Source organism: Onychostoma macrolepis, chromosome 17 (genome assembly GCF_012432095.1).
Source record: "Onychostoma macrolepis isolate SWU-2019 chromosome 17, ASM1243209v1, whole genome shotgun sequence".
Lineage (NCBI taxonomy): Eukaryota > Metazoa > Chordata > Actinopteri > Cypriniformes > Cyprinidae > Onychostoma > Onychostoma macrolepis.
The window spans coordinates 18,474,574-18,494,695 of NC_081171.1; the positions used below are offsets into that span (position 1 = coordinate 18,474,574).

The window sequence follows — 20,122 nt, forward strand, 5'->3', positions numbered from 1 at the left end:
TCAGTGATCTTTCTGATACTCATCTGGAGGCAAAACAAAGTGACTCAGCAGAACTGTAATTACATTCGTCTTGCAGCCTGCGCTGTTTGTCCCCTGCCCGTGCACTTGCAGAGAGAGAGAGAGCGAGAGAGCGAGAGCTACGCCGCCAATTCAATCAATGTAGGTTGAGAGCTCAGTGCATCATGTACTACTTTCAGCATGACGTCAATATTGGACAGAAGTGCAATTATCATTCTAATACAATAATGTTCAGGTGTTCAGGGGATTTAGGATGTTGTGAAATAAGGTGTGGGAAAAGCCTAACCTGTGATAAGAGCATTAGCTGACCAATTGTTCAGACCTCTGTAGTTTCACTTCTTTCACCATATCCAAAACCTTAACATCCTTAAGCAAATCAGATGATGAGCTGGATATATCAATAAGGAAAGTCAAGTCTATCAAGACTGAAGCAGTGCATTTGTAAAAGTGTGTACTCTAAAAAGTTAAAGTTTCATGTTATAAATGTTAAAAATGTGTGTTATAAATATAAATGTGTGCATTTCACACACACACACACACACACACACACACACACACACACAGACATATATATATAATTTATTTAGTTATTTTATCAGAAGTCTTCCTGAGGCCCTCTAGTGGGCCCTGGCTACTGATGATTGCTCTAGTCATATTAGTTGCCTATGTTGCTTGCTAACAACAACAACAAAATAACAATGCATTGCTAATTAATAATGGCTATTCTATGGCAGTTCCAGCAGTGGCTAACAGAGTCATGCTAACTAGCAAAACCCTGACCTCACATTTACAACAGCACAAATGACTGAGTGTTTCTGTGGCGATACAAAAGCACGTCTAAACCGAAATGCAGCGTAGGGAAGAGAACAATCATCACAGGCTTCAGAAAAGATCATAAGGGCAGATTAACACATAATGGAGTGTAAAGTTCCTATGATTTCACAGCCACACCTGTTAGCTTCACTCTCGCTACAGTCCGCAGCCATTTGATTTCCAATCAGTGAATGGTTTGGGTGTGCTTGAGTTCTCCTGAGTCACCAGCAGCTTCATGGGACAAACCCTAAATCTACAGTCAGAGCCCTGAATTTCCTCACAGGAAGCAGGTCACGTCACTGTGAAAACACTGTTATTCGGCAATGATTGAGCACATGACTGAAATTGAACAGACTTCAATAAATTTCAACCTCACAGAACACCCTAGCAACTGCATAGCAACACCTTGGCAAGCACCACTGTATACACTGTAAAAAAAAAAAAGAATGTTTACTATGTTTTTACCATTTGAGAATTTACAATTAGTCACTCTGTGACAATCAATGAACAAACATTTTGGTTTTGCAAACAGACTTAAAATACGGTATGTAAAAATTGAATGTAATGTTTTCTATATTTAGTATTTATGTTCTCAGCTGAAACGGGTTGCTATGAAACCATGAAGTGTCTTGCCCTGCAGTTATTTAGCATTGTTGCTGACACAGCACTACAAAATTCCTCCCAGGAAGACGTTTGTACAGTATGTGTGCTTTACGTAATGCAGTCGTGACCTTTGGCACGAGAGTTTGGAAGAAAGTAAGTATAAAAGAGGAGGTGGGAAGGCTAAGGAGGAAGAGAGAAAGTGAAAAGGGACAAAAGCACTTCGTCCCACACAGCAGAGTTGAGCAGTGAAATCTACAGCAGCTAGTAGGAGGACACCCACTTCTTACATAACAGCTCTCCACCTCCACACTGTTCAGAGAGCAGAGATTATTGCCTCACACAAGTTATCTATGCGTCCTCCTAACCGCTACATTGTCCGTCTATATCTTCCTCTGCTAACATTAGCTCTATTAATTGAATTGTTTAGAGACGTGATGTTCTCTCATCCCATCAAAATGAGTCAGTGGGAAACTCTAACCTTTCTGAACCCCACAGATGGGTGAATGCCTATGGAAGCCCATTTCCACCACTGAATAAAAAAAAAGAAAAAAAGGTAATTGTGACTTTTTATCTCACAAGGAGCTTGATTGACAGGTGATCTGACCAATCATAACATTGAATCCGCTATCTGTCTGACAAACAAACCAGTGGACCAGTGGTGTGACATCTTTCCGTGGTTGAAATAAAATACCTTCTGATGTTCATTCATGTTTATTTCGTGCTTTTACTAGTAAATATAAAAAGATGATTGGTTCACATGCCGCTTGAACTCAGGCACTACAGCGATCTGTCACGACACATTAAAGAGCCACAAAACAGTATTTAATTTGTTTCATATCAGAAGTAACCTATTCTGTCTTGTCTGTCGGCACGTTGTCAGTTTCCTCTTTGCTTCATGAGAAACATGGAACATGGTCTCAGCTTTCAAATTTGGGCATTTTTTAAGAAATTCAAACAATATAAGGTAAACGTGCCTATTACGCTCATCAAAATCTACATTGAGACATGTTTAGTGCACAAGATATTGGTTTCAGTACAAAAAGTTATGTTAAAATAAAATATTAATCTCTCACACAAAAATATTAAATTTTATTTTAAATGACAAAAGCATTTCAATTAAGATATACATCATTAAATTCAAAAAGTCCAGCTGTGCTTAATGGGTACATTTTTGTACCCTTTAAGCGCACCCCTGTTCCCATTAAGCTCACATCATGTTTTATTAAAAATTATTGTTTATTTTAAGGAACATTTTTAAAGAATAATTGTAAAAATAACTTATCAACTTATCTATAGTCTCTTAAGGCTGGAATACACTACAATTTTTGCCCCGATTTTCCACAGATTTACAGTCTGGAGAAGTTGCCAAAGATCAGAGCCAGACTGCAGATTTGAGTTGACAGAATCCATAGAAAATCGATTAACTTAACTTAGAGTGACAACCATCAATTAATATATAAAGTCTGTTTATGAAGTATTTACATAGACGTTCAATGCGGAAGAGCTTAAAGAGAGCACAAATTGCAGCAGCATTGCTTAATTGCAGCAGAAACAAATTTTAATAAATTTCATTAAAATATTTATTAAAATGACAGGATTTGTGCTAAATAAATAGTCTAGGTCATGTATTAAGTTCATACATATTTTAATATGAACAACTATTATTGACAATATCTATGAAATTATACTTTTTCTTATTGATGTCACACTGAAGCTGTGTGATTTTCATAGTAGTGCACCCTTTAAGCTCACCTTAAAATAATATGAAATCTTTAAAAATTACAGCACTGTAAAACCACAGACCAGCAATAAACTGTCAATTTATAATATTATGGAGGTAAAAGTACAAGCCAGTAATGCCTGTTAAGTATTATGTTAGCGTAGCACACAATTTTATACAGCTAGTCAGCTAACTGTGTTCTGTAGCATCTGCGCTATGTTGCTAAAACTATCTTTTGGATCTAATGTAATTATTTCCCACATCCAAGTTACAGGTTATAATATGCAAAAGTCTGAACATTAATCTCTTAATTTTACAATAAGTAGTGAAACTTATCCAAAATAAAGGCTTAAATGTCTAAAAAACGTACATTTAAGGGGCTCCTCTTTTGGTGAAAGTTTTTAGACAGCTTTCAAAATGGCCGCCAGACAGTGTGAACACATAGAGACTCATATCTCAGTGTACAATTATCTGATTGACTTGAAATTATAGGAGGTATATAGTAACAAACATATCAATTGGTTAAGACATCAAGTAGGATAATAAATATTTTTTTCTTTTTATAATCTGATCTCAGAAATGGAAGTGTGCTCAATGGGTACATGAGCTTAATAGGTACGTTTACCCTACCATTTTGTGGCTCTTTAATGTGTCGTGACAGATCACTGTACTGCACGTGAACTGCTCGTCTTTTCAGATTCAATACACCGTTTTTCAAGTTTATGTCCACCGAAATTAATCTAGCTATTCTCCTGTCTGATCTGTTTATCAGACAAAATGTTAAACGTTGATTGGTCAGTCAAGCTCTTTGCGAAGGGTCAATTGCGAGTTTGCATCTTGAAATTCAGAATTTTTTTCTCAGAACTGCGTGATTTCAAACAAACTAATGGTCTGTTTGTGCTTCTTTATAGTCTGCTTCTCATGTCCTTCTCATCTCTGTATCCACCCATCACTTCAAGTGGAGAGTTGATACACATCCATGGAAACAGTACAAAAATATATCCATGATGAGACTATTGGAGCTGACTGAGCTCTTGGTTGTGACTCAGTTTAGGCAGGTTTGAACAAGGCAAAAAATACCACTGACGCTAATATCGCACCTTTAACATCAAGAGAAACTTTCACTAACACCTTGTGCAAAGCTGTAAGAGGATGAAGGTGAGGAAGGTGTACAGGATGGATGCGAAGAGTGCGAGAGAAGGGACAGAATGAATTGAATGCAAAAAGCATGAAGGAACCATAAAGCCTAAGCCTAAGATAGCGCATGCAAACACACACTGACACACACATGCCCACATGCATGCATATACACATGTAGTTGTGTGGTTAAGGTCCTGCGAGCATTCTGCACTTAGTGGGTGCATTATTTATAGGGCAGGACTCATGCAAGCATTCTTGCACAGCAACACACAATCTTTAAATGTTATTAGAAATTAAAGAATAATTTAGCAGATTTTCACCTTTGTATTGTTACAATGTTGTATGTATTGTATGTATTTTGAGATATAAACTTAAAATTCAGACTTTTTTTCTTGCCATTCCAAGTTTTACATCTTGCAATTCTGAATTCTGAGTTTACATCTTGCAATGCAGTTGTTTGTTTCCGCTATGGAGTTAAAAATTAAAATTGCAGGTTGGCAATATCTCACAATTTTGACTTTTCTTCTCAAAATTATTTATCTAAATATTTTGTATCTTGCAATTCTGACTTTATATCTCACAATTCTGAGGAAAAAAACAAAAACCGAACTGTCAGATAAAAAGACCCAATTACATTCATTCATGTTTAAATCCCATGGCAGAAACCAGCTTTCATAGTACACTAAACAATTTTTATTTCAATTACTTTATAATTTAATACAATTTTAAGTGTTTTGGTTACTCTTGAATTCATAAGGTATCATACACTACAACACTATACACTAAAAATAAACAATAACTTTTATTTAAATTAAATTATTTTTAAAGATTACTTACGTATAGACACACATATAAATCATCTAGCATATACAGTAGATATATGCTATTTTTTTTTTTTAAATGACAATTAATAGGAAGAAAGTAAAGTGGATTAAGAAAGTAAATAGAGTAAATTTGAATGGGCTGTAACATTAACAAATGACGCAAGAAGAAGAAAAGAAAGGATCTCTTTGTTGCTGTGCTAAAGCTGTGTAGTAGTGGATCCAACGCTACATGCTCACCGACAATGATCACAATGGTGAAAGGACAGAAAATTAGAGTGCCAAGGGCCAATTACACCCCCTTCACTCCTACACACTCACACACAGCCATGCAGAGTACGAAATACACCCTCGTCTCATTCAATCAGATTGCCTACACAACTCCCCGAGCCCACCCACCTACGTAACTGCTACATCCCCCGGTCTCCTCATTTACAGAAAGCAATAAGGTAATCAGTTCTCCAGGTCTGAACACATTCAGCAGGGGCTTTGATGTATCCACTGAGACAAGGTTATTGTATTTTTCATATGGTAATTAGAACAGAATCTAATTTAAGTAAAGATGGATGACTGTGTTGAACCAGTGTAGTTTAACCGATCGTGTCAGTACTGTGTGAAATGGTAGAAATGTAAACGATTTAGTTTGGAGGAAATTTGGACAGGGTGAAGTGCACCACTGACCATGTGTTTGAGTCTTTACATGCAGTATAGCTTGGTGTTTTTGCTTATGGGTGGGTGGATTGTTCGTTTTATGTGGAACAGCTCTTTTAACACCTCCATAGTTGCTACTGCATATGGATCTCTAAGACCACAGGCATAAAAAACCAATCTAGATTTAACTGAATAGACCTTCTGCAGGCTCAGAGGACAGTCATCAACCACCATGTGCTGGACATTGAGGGTCTTCCAAAAAAAAAGCTTGTTGTCCGTCTGCTCTCTTATTAGCCTTCTGTTTCTGTATCCTAGATGAGTGCAGAGTCATGTATCCATACACACACTAGCAGCCATTTTCAGGACTTTGTTGTATGTCGGTGAATATCTTTGTTCCTCTCTGACAGAACACTGACACCACATATTGATTCCCCTCAGGCGGTGTGACCATAGACACATGACCTGTGAGTCACAGTGACAGCACCATCACTGACAGACTGCTCAATGCTGCTGCTTCATTCACCAACACAGCACATTTCACGTACTTATATAATTACCATTTTTGTTAACACATAAATAGCACAACAGTGCTGTATGTCAGCACACTGGGCTTTTGGCGCTGATCAATATTATTACAATTTAAAATAACTGTTTTCTAGATTAATGTATTTTAAAATGGAATTTATTCCTGTGATGGCAAAGCTGAATTTTCAGACATCTTCTGTATCACATGATCCTTCAGAAATCATTATAATTTGCTGATTTGCTGCTCAAGAAAAATTTCTTATTTTTATTAATGTTGAAAACATTTTTGCTGCTTAATATTTTTATGTAAGTTGTGGTACTTTTATTCAGCGCAACTGGAATAAATTGTTCAAAATTAAGAGTAAAGACAATAATGTTACAAATAAATGCTGTCCCATGAAAAAAAATCACAGTTTCCACACAAATATGAAAGGGATAGTTCACCCCATTTTTTTAAATTAAATTAAAAATTAAAATTATGTCATCATATACTTGCCCATATGTTATTCCAAAACATAGGAAGATATTTTCAAGAATGTTGGTTACTAAAAAAATACTATGGAAGTCAATGGCAACCAGCATTCTTCAGAATATTTTCATACTTTCATACTTGAACAACATGGGGCTGAGTAAATGATGACAGAATATTATTTTTTGGGTGTGCTATCCCTTTAAGCAGCAAAAACTGTTGTCAACATTGATAATAATAAGAACTATTAATAACTGAGCACCAATAATAATAGAACACCAATTACTGGAATATTAGAATGAATTATGAAGGATCATGTGACACTGAAGAACACTGAGCTATATTTTCATGAGATGTAGGTTGTTTGTGTAAGGTTGTAGGACATGACATGACCTGCTGGAGTTTAGCACATCACTTTTCAAAGAAGATTTAATCAAGCCTTCTCCTCTGAGAGCCGAGCCTGGTCTTTGTCCATGCAGGCTGTGTGTGAGAGGCTGAAATCCTGCTTCTTTCTAAAACAGATGAGCTTCTGGTTTAAAGCCAAGCAGGGTGTGAGTTGTATAAATACAGCTAAAATTCCCATTTTTAAAATATCTGAAAAATTACCTGTTTAATTTACTCCTTGTTTGTCCTTGAAGTCTTTCATAATTTCTGCAAAAAATTATACCAACTATGTTTTACCAACTACAGTCACTGTGAGTTATTGTGTGTTTAAATGGATGACCATAGTTTAACTTGTTCAGACAAAGCTAGGATATCAAAATTTGTCATACACTCAGCCCCACCCAGTTACTCAGTCTGATAGTTACCTCACAGGAAATTGACTGTGGAGAGTAAAACATGCTTCAACAAAGTTAAAAGGCCTATTGTCTAATGGGAACTCTGAGTTTTAGGCTCTAGGGATGGTCAGGCTAATATTTTTTTCTCTGCTGTATTTTATTTATTATATTTCTTTCTTTATACAAATATTAAAGTGTATTATACACAATCAAATGTTTGGGGTAATGCACTGAAAATTCTGCTTTGCCATCACAATAATAATAAAATAATATTTCACAATTTTTCAGTTTTTACTGTACTTTTGACTAAATCTTAGTGGCCCCCAAGACTATTATTTTTTTCAATAAAAACGTGTGTCCTTAATATTTTAATATTAAATACATTTTTTATAAAAGCAAAAATTAAGTCACAGTTAAACAGTTGCAGTGACAGCCTTGTAAAGATGTCCTTTAGGCGTGGTTATATTTGCAATGTGAAACAGCCACTCCTACTTTATTATTTATGTGTAAGTTTATGTATTATTGTTATGTTCAGAATACTTTACACCTGAGCTGGGATTACAGCATCTTTTCTTTTCTTAAGAGCTGAAGTCTGTACATTTTTGCAAAACCCAAACACATCTCATATAGACTCAACTAGCCCTTAAAGAAACCAAAGCAATTACCTCTAAAATCTGATTAATTAGAGAGATGGTATTTGGGTCTCAGTAGGTAGGCTAGATCTGCTGTAGCTGCATCCAGTTCCCAATCATGATGCTGATGGTGATGCTGGGGATGAGTAGGAGGAGGGGGGATCACCATAGCAATAGTGACGTCATCCCCCTTGCTCTAATTGGAGGAAACCCCGTGGCTACAAGTCAGAGTCTACGGGTCAACCGAACGTATTCGTATCGGCCCGCCTCCATTCCCCGCGCTAATCAGTTATTGGATGATCATTTGAAGAAGAACGAGTGACAGGAGGGAAGCGCGGCATCTGATTGGCTGACAGGCGGGATTAGCGACGTCCTACGGTAACACTTTCGATTGTCTTTCTCTACTACGTTTTTTTCCTAACCATCCGAGCTCAAAGGCTATCAATCCGGTGGAGTCAACCATTGATCGAGAGGTGAGATGCAGTCTAATATATTTTAGCTTTACAGTTTTATGTTTATCTATTGTACAAGCTGATATTCTTATATAAAAATTTTATTGTTTCAATGGACGGCGTAATCTGTATAACCGCGCTGGTCGGTTGAGAGGCAGGAGGGGCTGCCAAACTGCGTCCATATCGATCAGGAAAAAGGGTTGATTTGCTTATTACAATGTAGTAAACATTTATTTACCTTTTATATGGGACGCTTTTATTCTCCGACTGCGTATTTGTTATATATTTGTTGTCTAAAATAATAACGAATCGGAAAAGACGAGACACATCGCTGTTAAAGGCGGGTCGTCAGATTGCCACAGTTGCTTTTATAAAATAGCAATTTTTTTAAAGATTTATATAGCTATACTTTGATCTAGATAGAGCTATTTGTGGTATAAACTAAAATGTGTTTTAATATATGGTAATGTGCATATCTGACCGCTGAGATTGTCAAATTAACGATTTGTATAGTGAGCCAGTAACCTCATTGCTACGGAAATCAGGCTGGGTTTCATTGATTCATATTGACTCCGTATGATTGTGATCAGTGTATCGAACTGCAATGTCCTGTTTTGTGTATGTAAGATGATGTTAAACAGTGGGTCCACTTTAAAGATATGCACATTTTAGTGAACAGGGCAGGGCTGTACGGATCACATTGACACAGATGTGACACAGAAGCTGCACACACACACACACACACACACACCCTTGTTTGTGTCTCCAAATCTAGTGATTTACCTACCTAGACAACATCTGTCGGAACGCGCGCCAAAATGCTGTTTTGGTAGGCAACTCGCCAGGTTTTACGACGAATTTTAGTATGTGTGTGGAAAATGAAAGTGTAAGATTCACACGGAACGGTGGTAGGGATTTTGAGTCATTTCAGTGATTCGAAACTTTTGAATCGTTTACCAAAAAGATTCGTTCAGTGACTCGTTCTAATCGTTACGCCAGTAGGTGGCGACAAATTTCTTTTGCTATGAACGATTCATTGAATCATTCTATTAACCGGTTCTGTTCGTTCAATAGCGAGATATCCCAGTTTATTCAGTTTATTTATGACAAGACGTCACTCTTAGAGATCCTCAGAGTTCAAAACATTGATTCGTTTAGTAAATGCTTTTTTGTTGATGAAATGTTCCACAACTTGTATTCAAATGTTTGTGCTAAAATCAGTCTTTGAAGTCACGAAATATTCACACGCTTCAAAAGAAAGAGTTGTCAATTTATGGTAGTGAACAGAATGATTGGTTCGCATAAATGATTTGTGACCACTATTCTCTAATCAATATATGGAGTCTGACTGTCGTTATCTTCCTCTCAGCTTCTCCAGGGATTAAGCAGCAGTTCATACCCCTCCATTGATCAGTCGAGTGTCCCAAAGACCTAGAAACACTCACAGACTTAAAGAAAAGCAGCAGGATGGACAGAACAGAGCTCATCCAGAAGGCGAAGCTGGCCGAGCAGGCCGAGCGTTATGATGATATGGCGACCTGTATGAAGTCGGTGACCGAAGCTGGGTCTGAGTTGTCTAATGAGGAGAGAAACCTGCTATCTGTCGCCTATAAGAATGTGGTGGGTGCCCGGAGGTCTGCCTGGAGGGTCATCTCCAGCATCGAGCAGAAGACCGAAGGAAACGACAAGAAACTGCAGATGGTGAAGGAATACCGGGAGAAAGTGGAGTCTGAACTGCGGGATATCTGCAACGATGTGTTGGTGAGTTTACACATTCATACAATGTAAAACAATAGTGTAAAATTTTTAGATAAAATAATTTTCATTAGCAATGATGAACAGGAAGAAAGAAAATACCAGTCACAGTTAAGAACACAAATGTCTGTGACAGGGCTATGCAGTTAATCGAAATAAAACCAAAACTGTGATATGGCTTAGTGTGATTTATCAATGAATTAAATAAATACATGACTGTTTTAGAGCGAAGCATGGCACTGTGTTCATTTACACACAAGCAGCTCATGAGCTGGTGTTTCCAGCAGGAAAAGCTGCTCTGAACACAAACTCATCTCTATACAGTATGTGCACTCTGTTTGGGTCACTTATATTGTGCATTTGGGAACGCAGTGTGCCATCTTCCCAAATAATGTTTGGCAAGTGCTTGTAAAATGGCTGTTGTGAACAAAAGAGAGGCTCCAAGCGCTTCTGGCTGTGTTTTCCCAAAATAACAGCTTGATGGTTTATTACAACACCAAAAAGTGAAAAAAAAAAATATATATATATATATATATATGATTATGTAACCACATTCTTTGGCCATATTGTGCAGCCCTACACAGTATACCTTTTTTTAAATCACAATCGCAATTGTCATCAGAAAAATCACAATTAAATATCTTCCCCCATATAGTGCAGCCTTAGTCTGTAATAAATACTAATCCAAATCACTATGTAAATGGATGTCATTGCTCTTGGATTGATTGATTTATAATTTTTTTAGCTTTTTGTTTGTTTGTTTATTAAAACATGTACAATTTGAATCTGTACATTTCAGTGGTCTTTGCTGAATTAATACAATTTTTTAATTTAAGCACAGCTATGATTTGACCATATTTATATGTATGTATCATATTAGTATGTGTTCACCACATGTGTGTGTGTTATACATAACATGGTAGAGAATATGTCCTCTTTTCTGATGGAACAGCAGCCCAGTTTTGGCTCTCGCTGGAGACGAGGGTGTCTATATTAAGGGGAGCATGCACAGTCTTGCACAAGGACAGTCACCATCTCATTATTTTTATATCTAGAATATGTTGTGACGAGTCCAATTTGAAACCGTGCAGTTTGTATTTAATAGCTTTAAGTGAAGCAAACCTACCATGACCTAATTGGTATGATGTAAAAAGAGAAGTGTTTCCTGATAGACATTTCTCACAGAAGGAAGTGTTTGTTTATATAATCAAATCATAGCCCTGACTGTGATGAGATGATCAAAGTTCAGCAGTGGGTGTGTGTGAAGGTGCATTCAGGTGCAGTTTAGTAACGCTTTCTGAATGCCTGCTGGGTAATAGTGAGCATGCAGTTCCTCATTCTCAATGCTTGCACTGCTGGTGGAATACTTTAGCCTTATCCACTCAGACACTTTGTTTCTTTAAATAAATGCAATAATGTTTAATGTTGCCTGAAGGAGGTTTGTTCTAAAAATGGATGTAGTTTATTTTCTCACAGAAAGAGCTGCAATGGTGGCATGAAATGGTAGCTCTTATTGTGGTCTATTCATAAAGAAGACCATAATTCATTACTATTAGACCGTGTTTTATGGGTGTTGTATGGACAATTGCTATATGTATTATTGTAGAACAATCTTATGTAGTGGTCAACCAATGCGTTTTTTTTTTTTCAATGGCAGATGACAGAACTAGAGGTGATATCTAGGTGGCTTATATATGCTTAATACAATTTAGTGACATCATATGAGCTAATAGACAAAGTTGCCAATGTTAATTATATTCATTTTTTTATCAGTATTGGATAAAAATGATCGGTATTGCTTGATATTGGATATTTATTGGATATTTCCTCTATTTTTACACATCTAACACGTGTTTTAATCTTTAAAATACTACTAATAATTTAAATGTAATCTTTAGCAAATCTCAAAGTTAGTAACCATTTTTCTTAATATACATAATGTTATGATGCTTAAATCTAGGTAGCATTTATAACATTTGATTTTAGTCTTTCATTTTAATTTATTTATACAAAATAGTATAGAATATTGAAGTCATGCTGTAACTGAAATTCTGATGGAAGACTGAACAGTGACATTGTGATTAACAATTAACAAAATTCTAATAAAAAAAAGCGCTATTAACATCAATCATTCACGATAGTTAGAATATAGATGGGTGGATTTCTGTTTCATGCCAACTTTGGCCATTTATCGATTATCTGCCATGACATGAAAATATTTATTGGTTTTATCGGTTTCTACCTGGACTTCCAGAAAGTGCTTCCTGTGGAAATAGAAAGGTCTTTCTGGTAAGTCAGTGGTGCTGTTAGCAGTGGTTTTGCTGTAGTCCAGTCTAAACCCATGTAAGTGCTGAACTGTGTTTGTGCAGCGAGTCATGGACGTTTCTGTGCACAGCTTTAGCGAGAACTTCAGCTTGATTTCCCAGCTCGTCTGTGATGGCTGAGGGTGTGTCTGTGACTCATCTCGCTGTTGAATCTGCTCTGGGATCAAGGTTGTTCCACACCCCCACCTGTCCAGACAGCCTGCCACATGCCGCCAGCTCTCATACTCTCAGTAGGGAGGACTGAACTCACTGAACAAGGGTTTCCTGCATTTATCATTGATTTATATTTGTTGAACATCAGGGGAATGCATAAAGACATTTGCCTGTGTGTGCTCATAATCAACAACTAAAAATATTTGGAGTCTGACCATAATTATCTCAAAATTTATTGTATAATGTGGTGGATTTGTAACAGAAAATGCACTTCCACTGTAGCTGGGATGAATTTAGAAACATAAGTTCTCAGAAAGGGTTTTAGCTCCCAGAATGTACAGAAATTACACGTAATCCTCACTGAGAAGTGATTTCTCTAAATTCTTCCCTTTTATAGAACCACCACTAAAAATATTAAAGCTTAAACAAAGATGACTAGTTAACCTCACTTTTTTAACCCAGTCAGTTGTTGGAAGTCTAGTCGACCATCCTTAGTATATTTTACAGTTCAAAAGTTTGGGTTTAATGAGATTTTTTTTAAGTCCTTGTTCAGCAAGCCTCAAAAATCCACTTAAAACCGTAATATTGTGAAAGATAATTTAAAATAGGTTTTCTATTGTAATATATTTTAAAATATAATTTATTTCTGTGATGGCAAAGCTGAATTTTCAGCAGCAATTACTCCAGTCAGAAACATTTCTTATTATAACTATTGAAAGTCACAGTTGTGTTGCTTAATATTTTTGTGGAAATCGTGATATGTTTATTTTAGGATTTTTTGATGAATATAATGTTCAAAAGAACATAAATTAAATAGAATCTTTTGTGATGATGTAAAAGTCTTACATTTACTTTGCTGAATAAGTGTTTTAAAGTTGTTGTTTTTTCCCCGGCTGTCCCTGAAAATGTAATGCATCCACATAAATTAGGCTTGTCACAAAGATTGTTGACTAGATTTTGCTCAATTGTATGCTATTTTATGTGCATCTGCTTTTAGTCTTCTCAGAAGCTTCTACATTTTTAGGCCAGAAATGGGATGCTGGGATAGCACTGACCTTGTTTCTCTGGATTGGTCATCAATGACTGGCATCTCTGTGCTGAGAATCCTTGACAAGTGTGAAGAATGAAAAAAATTCTCTGGCAGGACTTTCTATTCAGGCAAGCAAGAAGAAACAGGCCCTCATGCCGGAGAATTTTTCTTACACTATTGGTTTTGTCTGTTTTGAAGCTTCTGGGTGCAGTTTGTGCTCCTTATTTAAAACATTACTTAAAGGGAAATTCTGTCATTTACTCATTTACTCATTTCGCTCCAAACCTGTATGATTTTTCTTCTGTGGCACACGAAAGGAGTTGTTTTGAAAAACTGTCCAATGGTAGTCAATTGGCTTTCATCGTAAGGCCAAACACATATCATGTTCCACAGAATAAAGTGCCGTAAGTCAAATGTTAACACAATTTTTATTTTTGGGTGAACTATCTCTTTAATCACTGAGAGTGCAATAAAATGTTGGACTATCCTAGATTTGAGCAAACCTCTGCCGATCTGAAGCTGAGCTGACCTGTTTCCTAATGATTTCTGTTGTAACGGTGTTTGTGAGGTTTGTGAAGCAGAACGCTGTGAAGTGTAGGAGGATGGAGAGAAATATTAATCTCTTGATGGTGTATTTTCTGACCTATTCTTACCATAGCGTGGTAAGGAGTGGGTCATACCTTATGATGTTGTGTTGGCCTTTCTGTGGTAATCTGTCTCTTCCTTGGTGTGGTGGTTAATCTGGTATTTACTCGTGCCTTAAAGCTGTTGCTTTCACTGAAACCGATTACTGCTGAAGCAGTCTTTGACGGGTAGACGGAGGCAGAGATGGAGCGCTTCAGCTAGGGGCTAGTCTCTGAGACAGAGATTAAGCTTAATCCTGGACTAAAATGAAGGAGGGAAATCCCTTAAAACTGCTTTGAGTCGGCATGGGAACGGCACTAACAGTAGGATGAGCTGATATTTAACCTGTATTTAAGGTTCACCTGGTGGTTTGCATGTTTCTTGTGGCCTGATGAAATGACATGAAGGTGTCTAAATGTGGACTTGAAGCTTTTCCACCGTTTAATTTCTTTCTTTTATTCTTCTTCTACAGGAGCTGCTGAACAAATATTTAATTCAGAATTCCACAAATCCTGAGAGCAAAGTCTTCTACCTGAAGATGAAGGGCGACTACTACAGATACCTTGCTGAAGTCGCCGCAGGAGACGACAAGAAAAGTAAGAATGCTTGACTGCTGGTTTTCTTGGTTTTACAAGCATTTCCGTAAAATGTAGGACTGGACTTTCCTTGGTATGATGTAACTGGAAACATCTAAACAAGGGGAAGTTTGTCTTGTGTCTGAGTATAGGCTGATCATTATCTGCTCAATAGAGATACTCATTCTCAGCAACAAATGTTTGAACTTTTTTTTTTTTTGGCCCATATTAGTAATTTAATTTTTATATTTTTTGGATGACCTAGTTTTAGAAGTGTTTCTTTTTGTAGCTTTGTAGGCCTCAACAGTAAGGATTTTTTTCTGTTGTCCTCATTTTCACTGGTCCCACCACAAAAACATAAACAATAATTTTTTTTTTTTTTTTTTTTAACCTATAAAATATTTATAGTAGGCTATTATTTATTATATTAGCAAAAACAAATTGTGTAAGTATTTATAATATTAATAGTATTATTTATTGTATTTATTTTTTTATATATATTTATTTTTTATTATTATTTTTAGCAAATGATTTGTGTAAGTTAAATTTTAAATGTATAATATTTGCATAAAATATTTATATTTATTGTAGTATTTATTCTATTTTTATTTTTACTAAAAAATATACTGTTTTAATTTGTTACAAAAGGTAGAAATTACAAAGCTAATGTAACTACCTGAATTCATCATAATCACAATTTTGGTTATGAAGACGCAAAATATTACACTGACTAATGACTATGAACCCATTTAAAATGATTCTCCAGTTTTTCTTGCATTTTCAACATTCTCATTTATGTTAGCAAGCTAGATAATGTAACATTTAAATCACAATTTTCAACAACAGTTTAGCAAAAAAAATTGCAAGACAAATGCATGTACAACATCAGCAAATGTAAGATTTAGTCAAATCAGCACTGGCCTGGAACTTCACCATATTATTGAGCGCTTCTTCTATGAATTGCGAGCTTAATCAAGTTTTTTTTTTTTTTACAGCAACCATAGAGAACTCTCAGGATGCTTATCAGAAAGCATTCGATATCAGCAAGACAGAGATGCAGCCCACACACCCCATACGTCTGGGTCTGGCCCTCAACTTCTCTGTCTTTTTCTACGAGATCCTTAACTCTCCAGAAAAGGCCTGCGCCCTTGCTAAACAGGTACTTTTTAAATGACCATGCTTGCAGTATATCTTTAATTTTATGATATATAAAATGTAAGTTTTTTTACTAAAGTGTTTTTGTACAAATTTAGGCATTTGATGAGGCCATAGCAGAGCTTGATACGCTGAATGAAGAGTCTTACAAAGACAGCACTCTCATCATGCAGCTACTGAGAGACAACCTCACAGTAAGTAACGGCAGAGAAATTTCATTTTCTCACAGGTGATTCAATTTTTGAAGGCAAAGATGACCAGTTATGGTTTGATATAGTGGTGTGATGTACCGTAAAAACAGAGAGATGCAATTTAAGAGATCAGCCAAGGAGAAAATGGCCATTGTTTTCAGTGTTGTTATCATTGACAAACTATTAGAAACATTTTTGTTAATTGAAAATAGCTTAGATGAAAAACAAATAAACTAACTGAAATAAATAACATTTCTAACAGAATTAAAAATATTTAGAAATGTGATTAAAGATAGACATTAGATTTATAAAAAGGCTAGTTGAAAATATTAATAAAAATGATAATAGTGTATAATTAACACTAAAATAATACTGAATGTGTTCTGACCATGTCATATTTTCCTTTTCCACTAGTTATGGACATCCGACAACGCACCAGATGAGGGAGAAGCAGGCGAGGCTGGAGAGAACTAGACCACACGCTCCTTCAACAAAGAAAATGACCTTTTTACACATCTCCATTCCTTATCACTCCATGCCAGAATTCCTCCAGTAAAGATCAAACCCATGATTAATGAAGAGCTGTTTATGAAAAAAAAACAAAAAAAATCATTTAGTCTTTTCACAGTGCAGCTTTTGGACAAGAAAAGAAAGATATTTGGGGAGAAACCCTGTTCCTTAGTTTGCTTGTCTTGGCCTTCCATAATGTGCAGTTTCTGCTGTAGAAAAGTATGACTAGTGTCATTTTATACAAACATAATCTTAAAGTAATAGTTAATGGAAAATAAATGAATGAATAAATTAAAAGTAAGGACATGCATTTCATCACAGGTAAGTCTGAGACTAAAAAGTAATTGCAGGGATATTAAAAGCATTTAGATAACCATATACACCTACTGTATCTTGTACTTTAACACTCTTACCTGTTTCACCTCAGCACTACCAAGGGTTGTGCACTTCCACTGAAACCAGTGGTCAGTCACGCTTTAGATAGTTCAATATGGAAATTTAAAAAAGACACTTGTTGAAATGGCATACGTTTCAAGCTGCATTTCAGATTTTACTTGGAAATATTAGCATCTGCAGTGGTATGTAGTATCTGACGGTCCTCAGTTATTAAACGGTTTAATAATATATTTACTGTTTTTCACTTGATTTTGGCCTGTTTAGTGTTCCCTTTGCTTTTATTTTATGGAAATCAAAATCATCCATAGAAATTTAAACCATTTGTAAGACGACTTAGGGCATATTTTATTTGATTTGTTTAGTAATGCTGTGTTAAAAGTGAAACTGTTTGGTTAGCAGTACCCCACTAGCATGCAGACCAATTCTGACACAATCTGTGGCACAGTTTGGTAATATGGATTTGATGGTCACGTATAAACGACCCACTCTAGAAATTAGTTTCACATAACGCATGTTATGAATGATAGAAACCAAGAACGAGTATCTTGATTCTGACTGCTAGTGGTGAATTTGTGTTGGTGGCAAATAACATTGCCTGTGTATGTCCAGAACACTGGAATGGGAATCAATTGCCATATTGCCAATATTAAAAGTACTGTTCAGTACTTTTCAATGCATTGTGCACAGGTGTGTGGTTGTCCAGAGAGTGTCATTATAGATTCGACCACTATTATATGTTTTGTTTCTCCTTTATGTCTTTTATTCTATTGTGTATGTGATTTTGATTTTTTTTTTTCTTTTTTTTAATTTCCCATGAATTTTAGTCTCACAAAAGCCTTGTGAAAATGTTTTATGCCCTATGTATGTTATGTAACATGCTTAATTACATTTTATAAACCAATTAACTGTCTTGTGTTTATTTTGGGGTGGGGTGGGGGGATTTATATGCCAAACAAATAATTCAAAGCTCAATCCTTCAAAATAAAATTTGTTTATATATTAGTAGTAACATATCACTGGAAAAAGGCAGGAAGATTTGAACTTCTTGGATAAGGTTTTTAGTATCATGCATATTTTAATAGTTATTAGTACACACACACACACACACACACACACACATATATATATATATATATATATATATATCTACAGGTGCATCTCAATAAATTAGAATGTTGTGGAAAAGTTCATTTATTTCAGTAATTCAACTCAAATTGTGAAACGTGTATTAAATAAATTCAGTGCACACAGACTGAAGTAGCTTAAGTCTTTGATTCTTTTAATTGTGATGATTTTGGCTCACCAGTTCACTATCTCAACAAATTAGAATACTTCATAAGACCAATAAAAAAACATTTTTCTTCTGGAAAGTATGTTCATTTACTGTATATGTACTCAATACTTGGTAGGGGCTCCTTTTGCTTTAATTACTGCCTCAATTGGGAGTGGCATCGAGGTGATCAGTTTGTGGCACTGCTGAGGTGGTATGGAAGCCCAGGTTTTTTTGACAGTTCAGGTCTGGTGAGTTTGCTGGCCAGTCAAGCACACCAACACCATGGTCATTTAACCAACTTTTGGTGCTTTTGGCAGTGTGGGCAGGTGCCAAATCCTGCTGGAAAATGAAATCAGCATCTTTAAAAAGCTGGTCAGCAGAAGGAAGCATGAAGTGCTCCAACATTTCTTGGTAAACGGGTGCAGTGACTTTGGTTTTCAAAAAAATCAATGGACCAACACCAGCAGATGACATTGCACCCCAAATCATCACAGACTGTGGAAACTTAACACTGGACTTCAAGCAACTTGGGCTATGAGCTTCTCCACCCTTCCTCCAGACTCATGGACCTTGGTTTCCAAATGAAATACAAAACTTGTTCTCATCTGAAAAGAGGACTTTGGACCACTGGGCAACAGTCCAGTTCTTCTTCTGCTTAGCCCAGGTAAGACTCCTCTGACGTTGTCTGTGGTTCAGGAGTGGCTTAACAAGAGGAATACGACAACTGTAGCCAAATTCCTTGACACGTCTGTGTGTGGTGGCTCTTGATGCCTTGACCCCAGCCTCAGTCCATTCCTTGTGAAGTTCACCCAAATTCTTGAATTGATTTTGCTTGACAATCCTCATAAGGCTGCAGTTTTCTCGGTTCGTTGTGCATCTTTTTCTTCCACACTTTTTCCTTCCACTCAACTTTCTGTTAACATGCTTGGATACAGCACTCTGTGAACAGCCAGCTTCTTTGGCAATGAATGTTTGTGGCTCACTCTCCTTGTGAAGGGTGTCAATGATTGTCTTCTGGACAGCTGTCAGATCAGCAGTCTTCCCCATGATTGTGTAGCCTAGTGAACCAAACTGAGAGACCATTTTGAAGGCTCAGGAAACCTTTGCAGGTGTTTTGAGTTGATTAGCTGTTTGGCATGTCACCATATTCTAATTGGTTGAGATAGTGAATTGGTGGGTTTTTGTTGAATGTGAGCCAAAATCATCACAATTAAAAGAACCAAAGACTTAAACTACTTCAGTCTGTGTGCACTGAATTTATTTAATACACGAGTTTCACAATTTGAGTTGAATTACTGAAATAAATGAACTTTTCCACGACATTCTAATTTATTGAGATGCACCTGTACATACACTGTATTTAATATATGCATGTATATATACACTGTATATATATATTTCAATACAATATTTTTGCCCCAAACAGTGGTTTGGTATTCTTAAATGCTACTTTTCACATTTTCAGTTTGTTTAATAAATATTTTAACAGCACACCATATAGTGTGACAACCAT

The 20,122-nt window shown here is 36.2% G+C and overlaps 1 protein-coding gene across 1 annotated transcript; it reads left to right on the plus strand.

The window, feature by feature from the left end:
* Positions 1-8,485: 8,485 nt before the first annotated feature.
* ywhaqb (tyrosine 3-monooxygenase/tryptophan 5-monooxygenase activation protein, theta polypeptide b) lies at positions 8,486-18,237 on the plus strand. Its single transcript, XM_058749669.1, has 6 exons — positions 8,486-8,644; positions 9,993-10,384; positions 14,982-15,105; positions 16,080-16,243; positions 16,338-16,433; positions 16,845-18,237. Exons 2-6 carry the CDS (start codon positions 10,091-10,093, stop codon positions 16,902-16,904), a joined length of 738 nt encoding a protein of 245 aa, XP_058605652.1. The 5' UTR covers positions 8,486-8,644; positions 9,993-10,090; the 3' UTR covers positions 16,905-18,237.
* Positions 18,238-20,122: the final 1,885 nt, after the last annotated feature.

Coding starts and splice junctions, on each gene's coding strand:
- ywhaqb (XM_058749669.1), top strand. CDS start 10,091: ATGGACAGAACAGAGCTCATCCAGAAGGCGAAGCTGGCCGAGCAGGCC. Junction 15,106..16,079: donor CGCAGGAGACGACAAGAAAA/GTAAGAATGCTT, acceptor TTTTTTTTACAG/CAACCATAGAGAACTCTCAG. Junction 16,244..16,337: donor CCTGCGCCCTTGCTAAACAG/GTACTTTTTAAA, acceptor GTACAAATTTAG/GCATTTGATGAGGCCATAGC.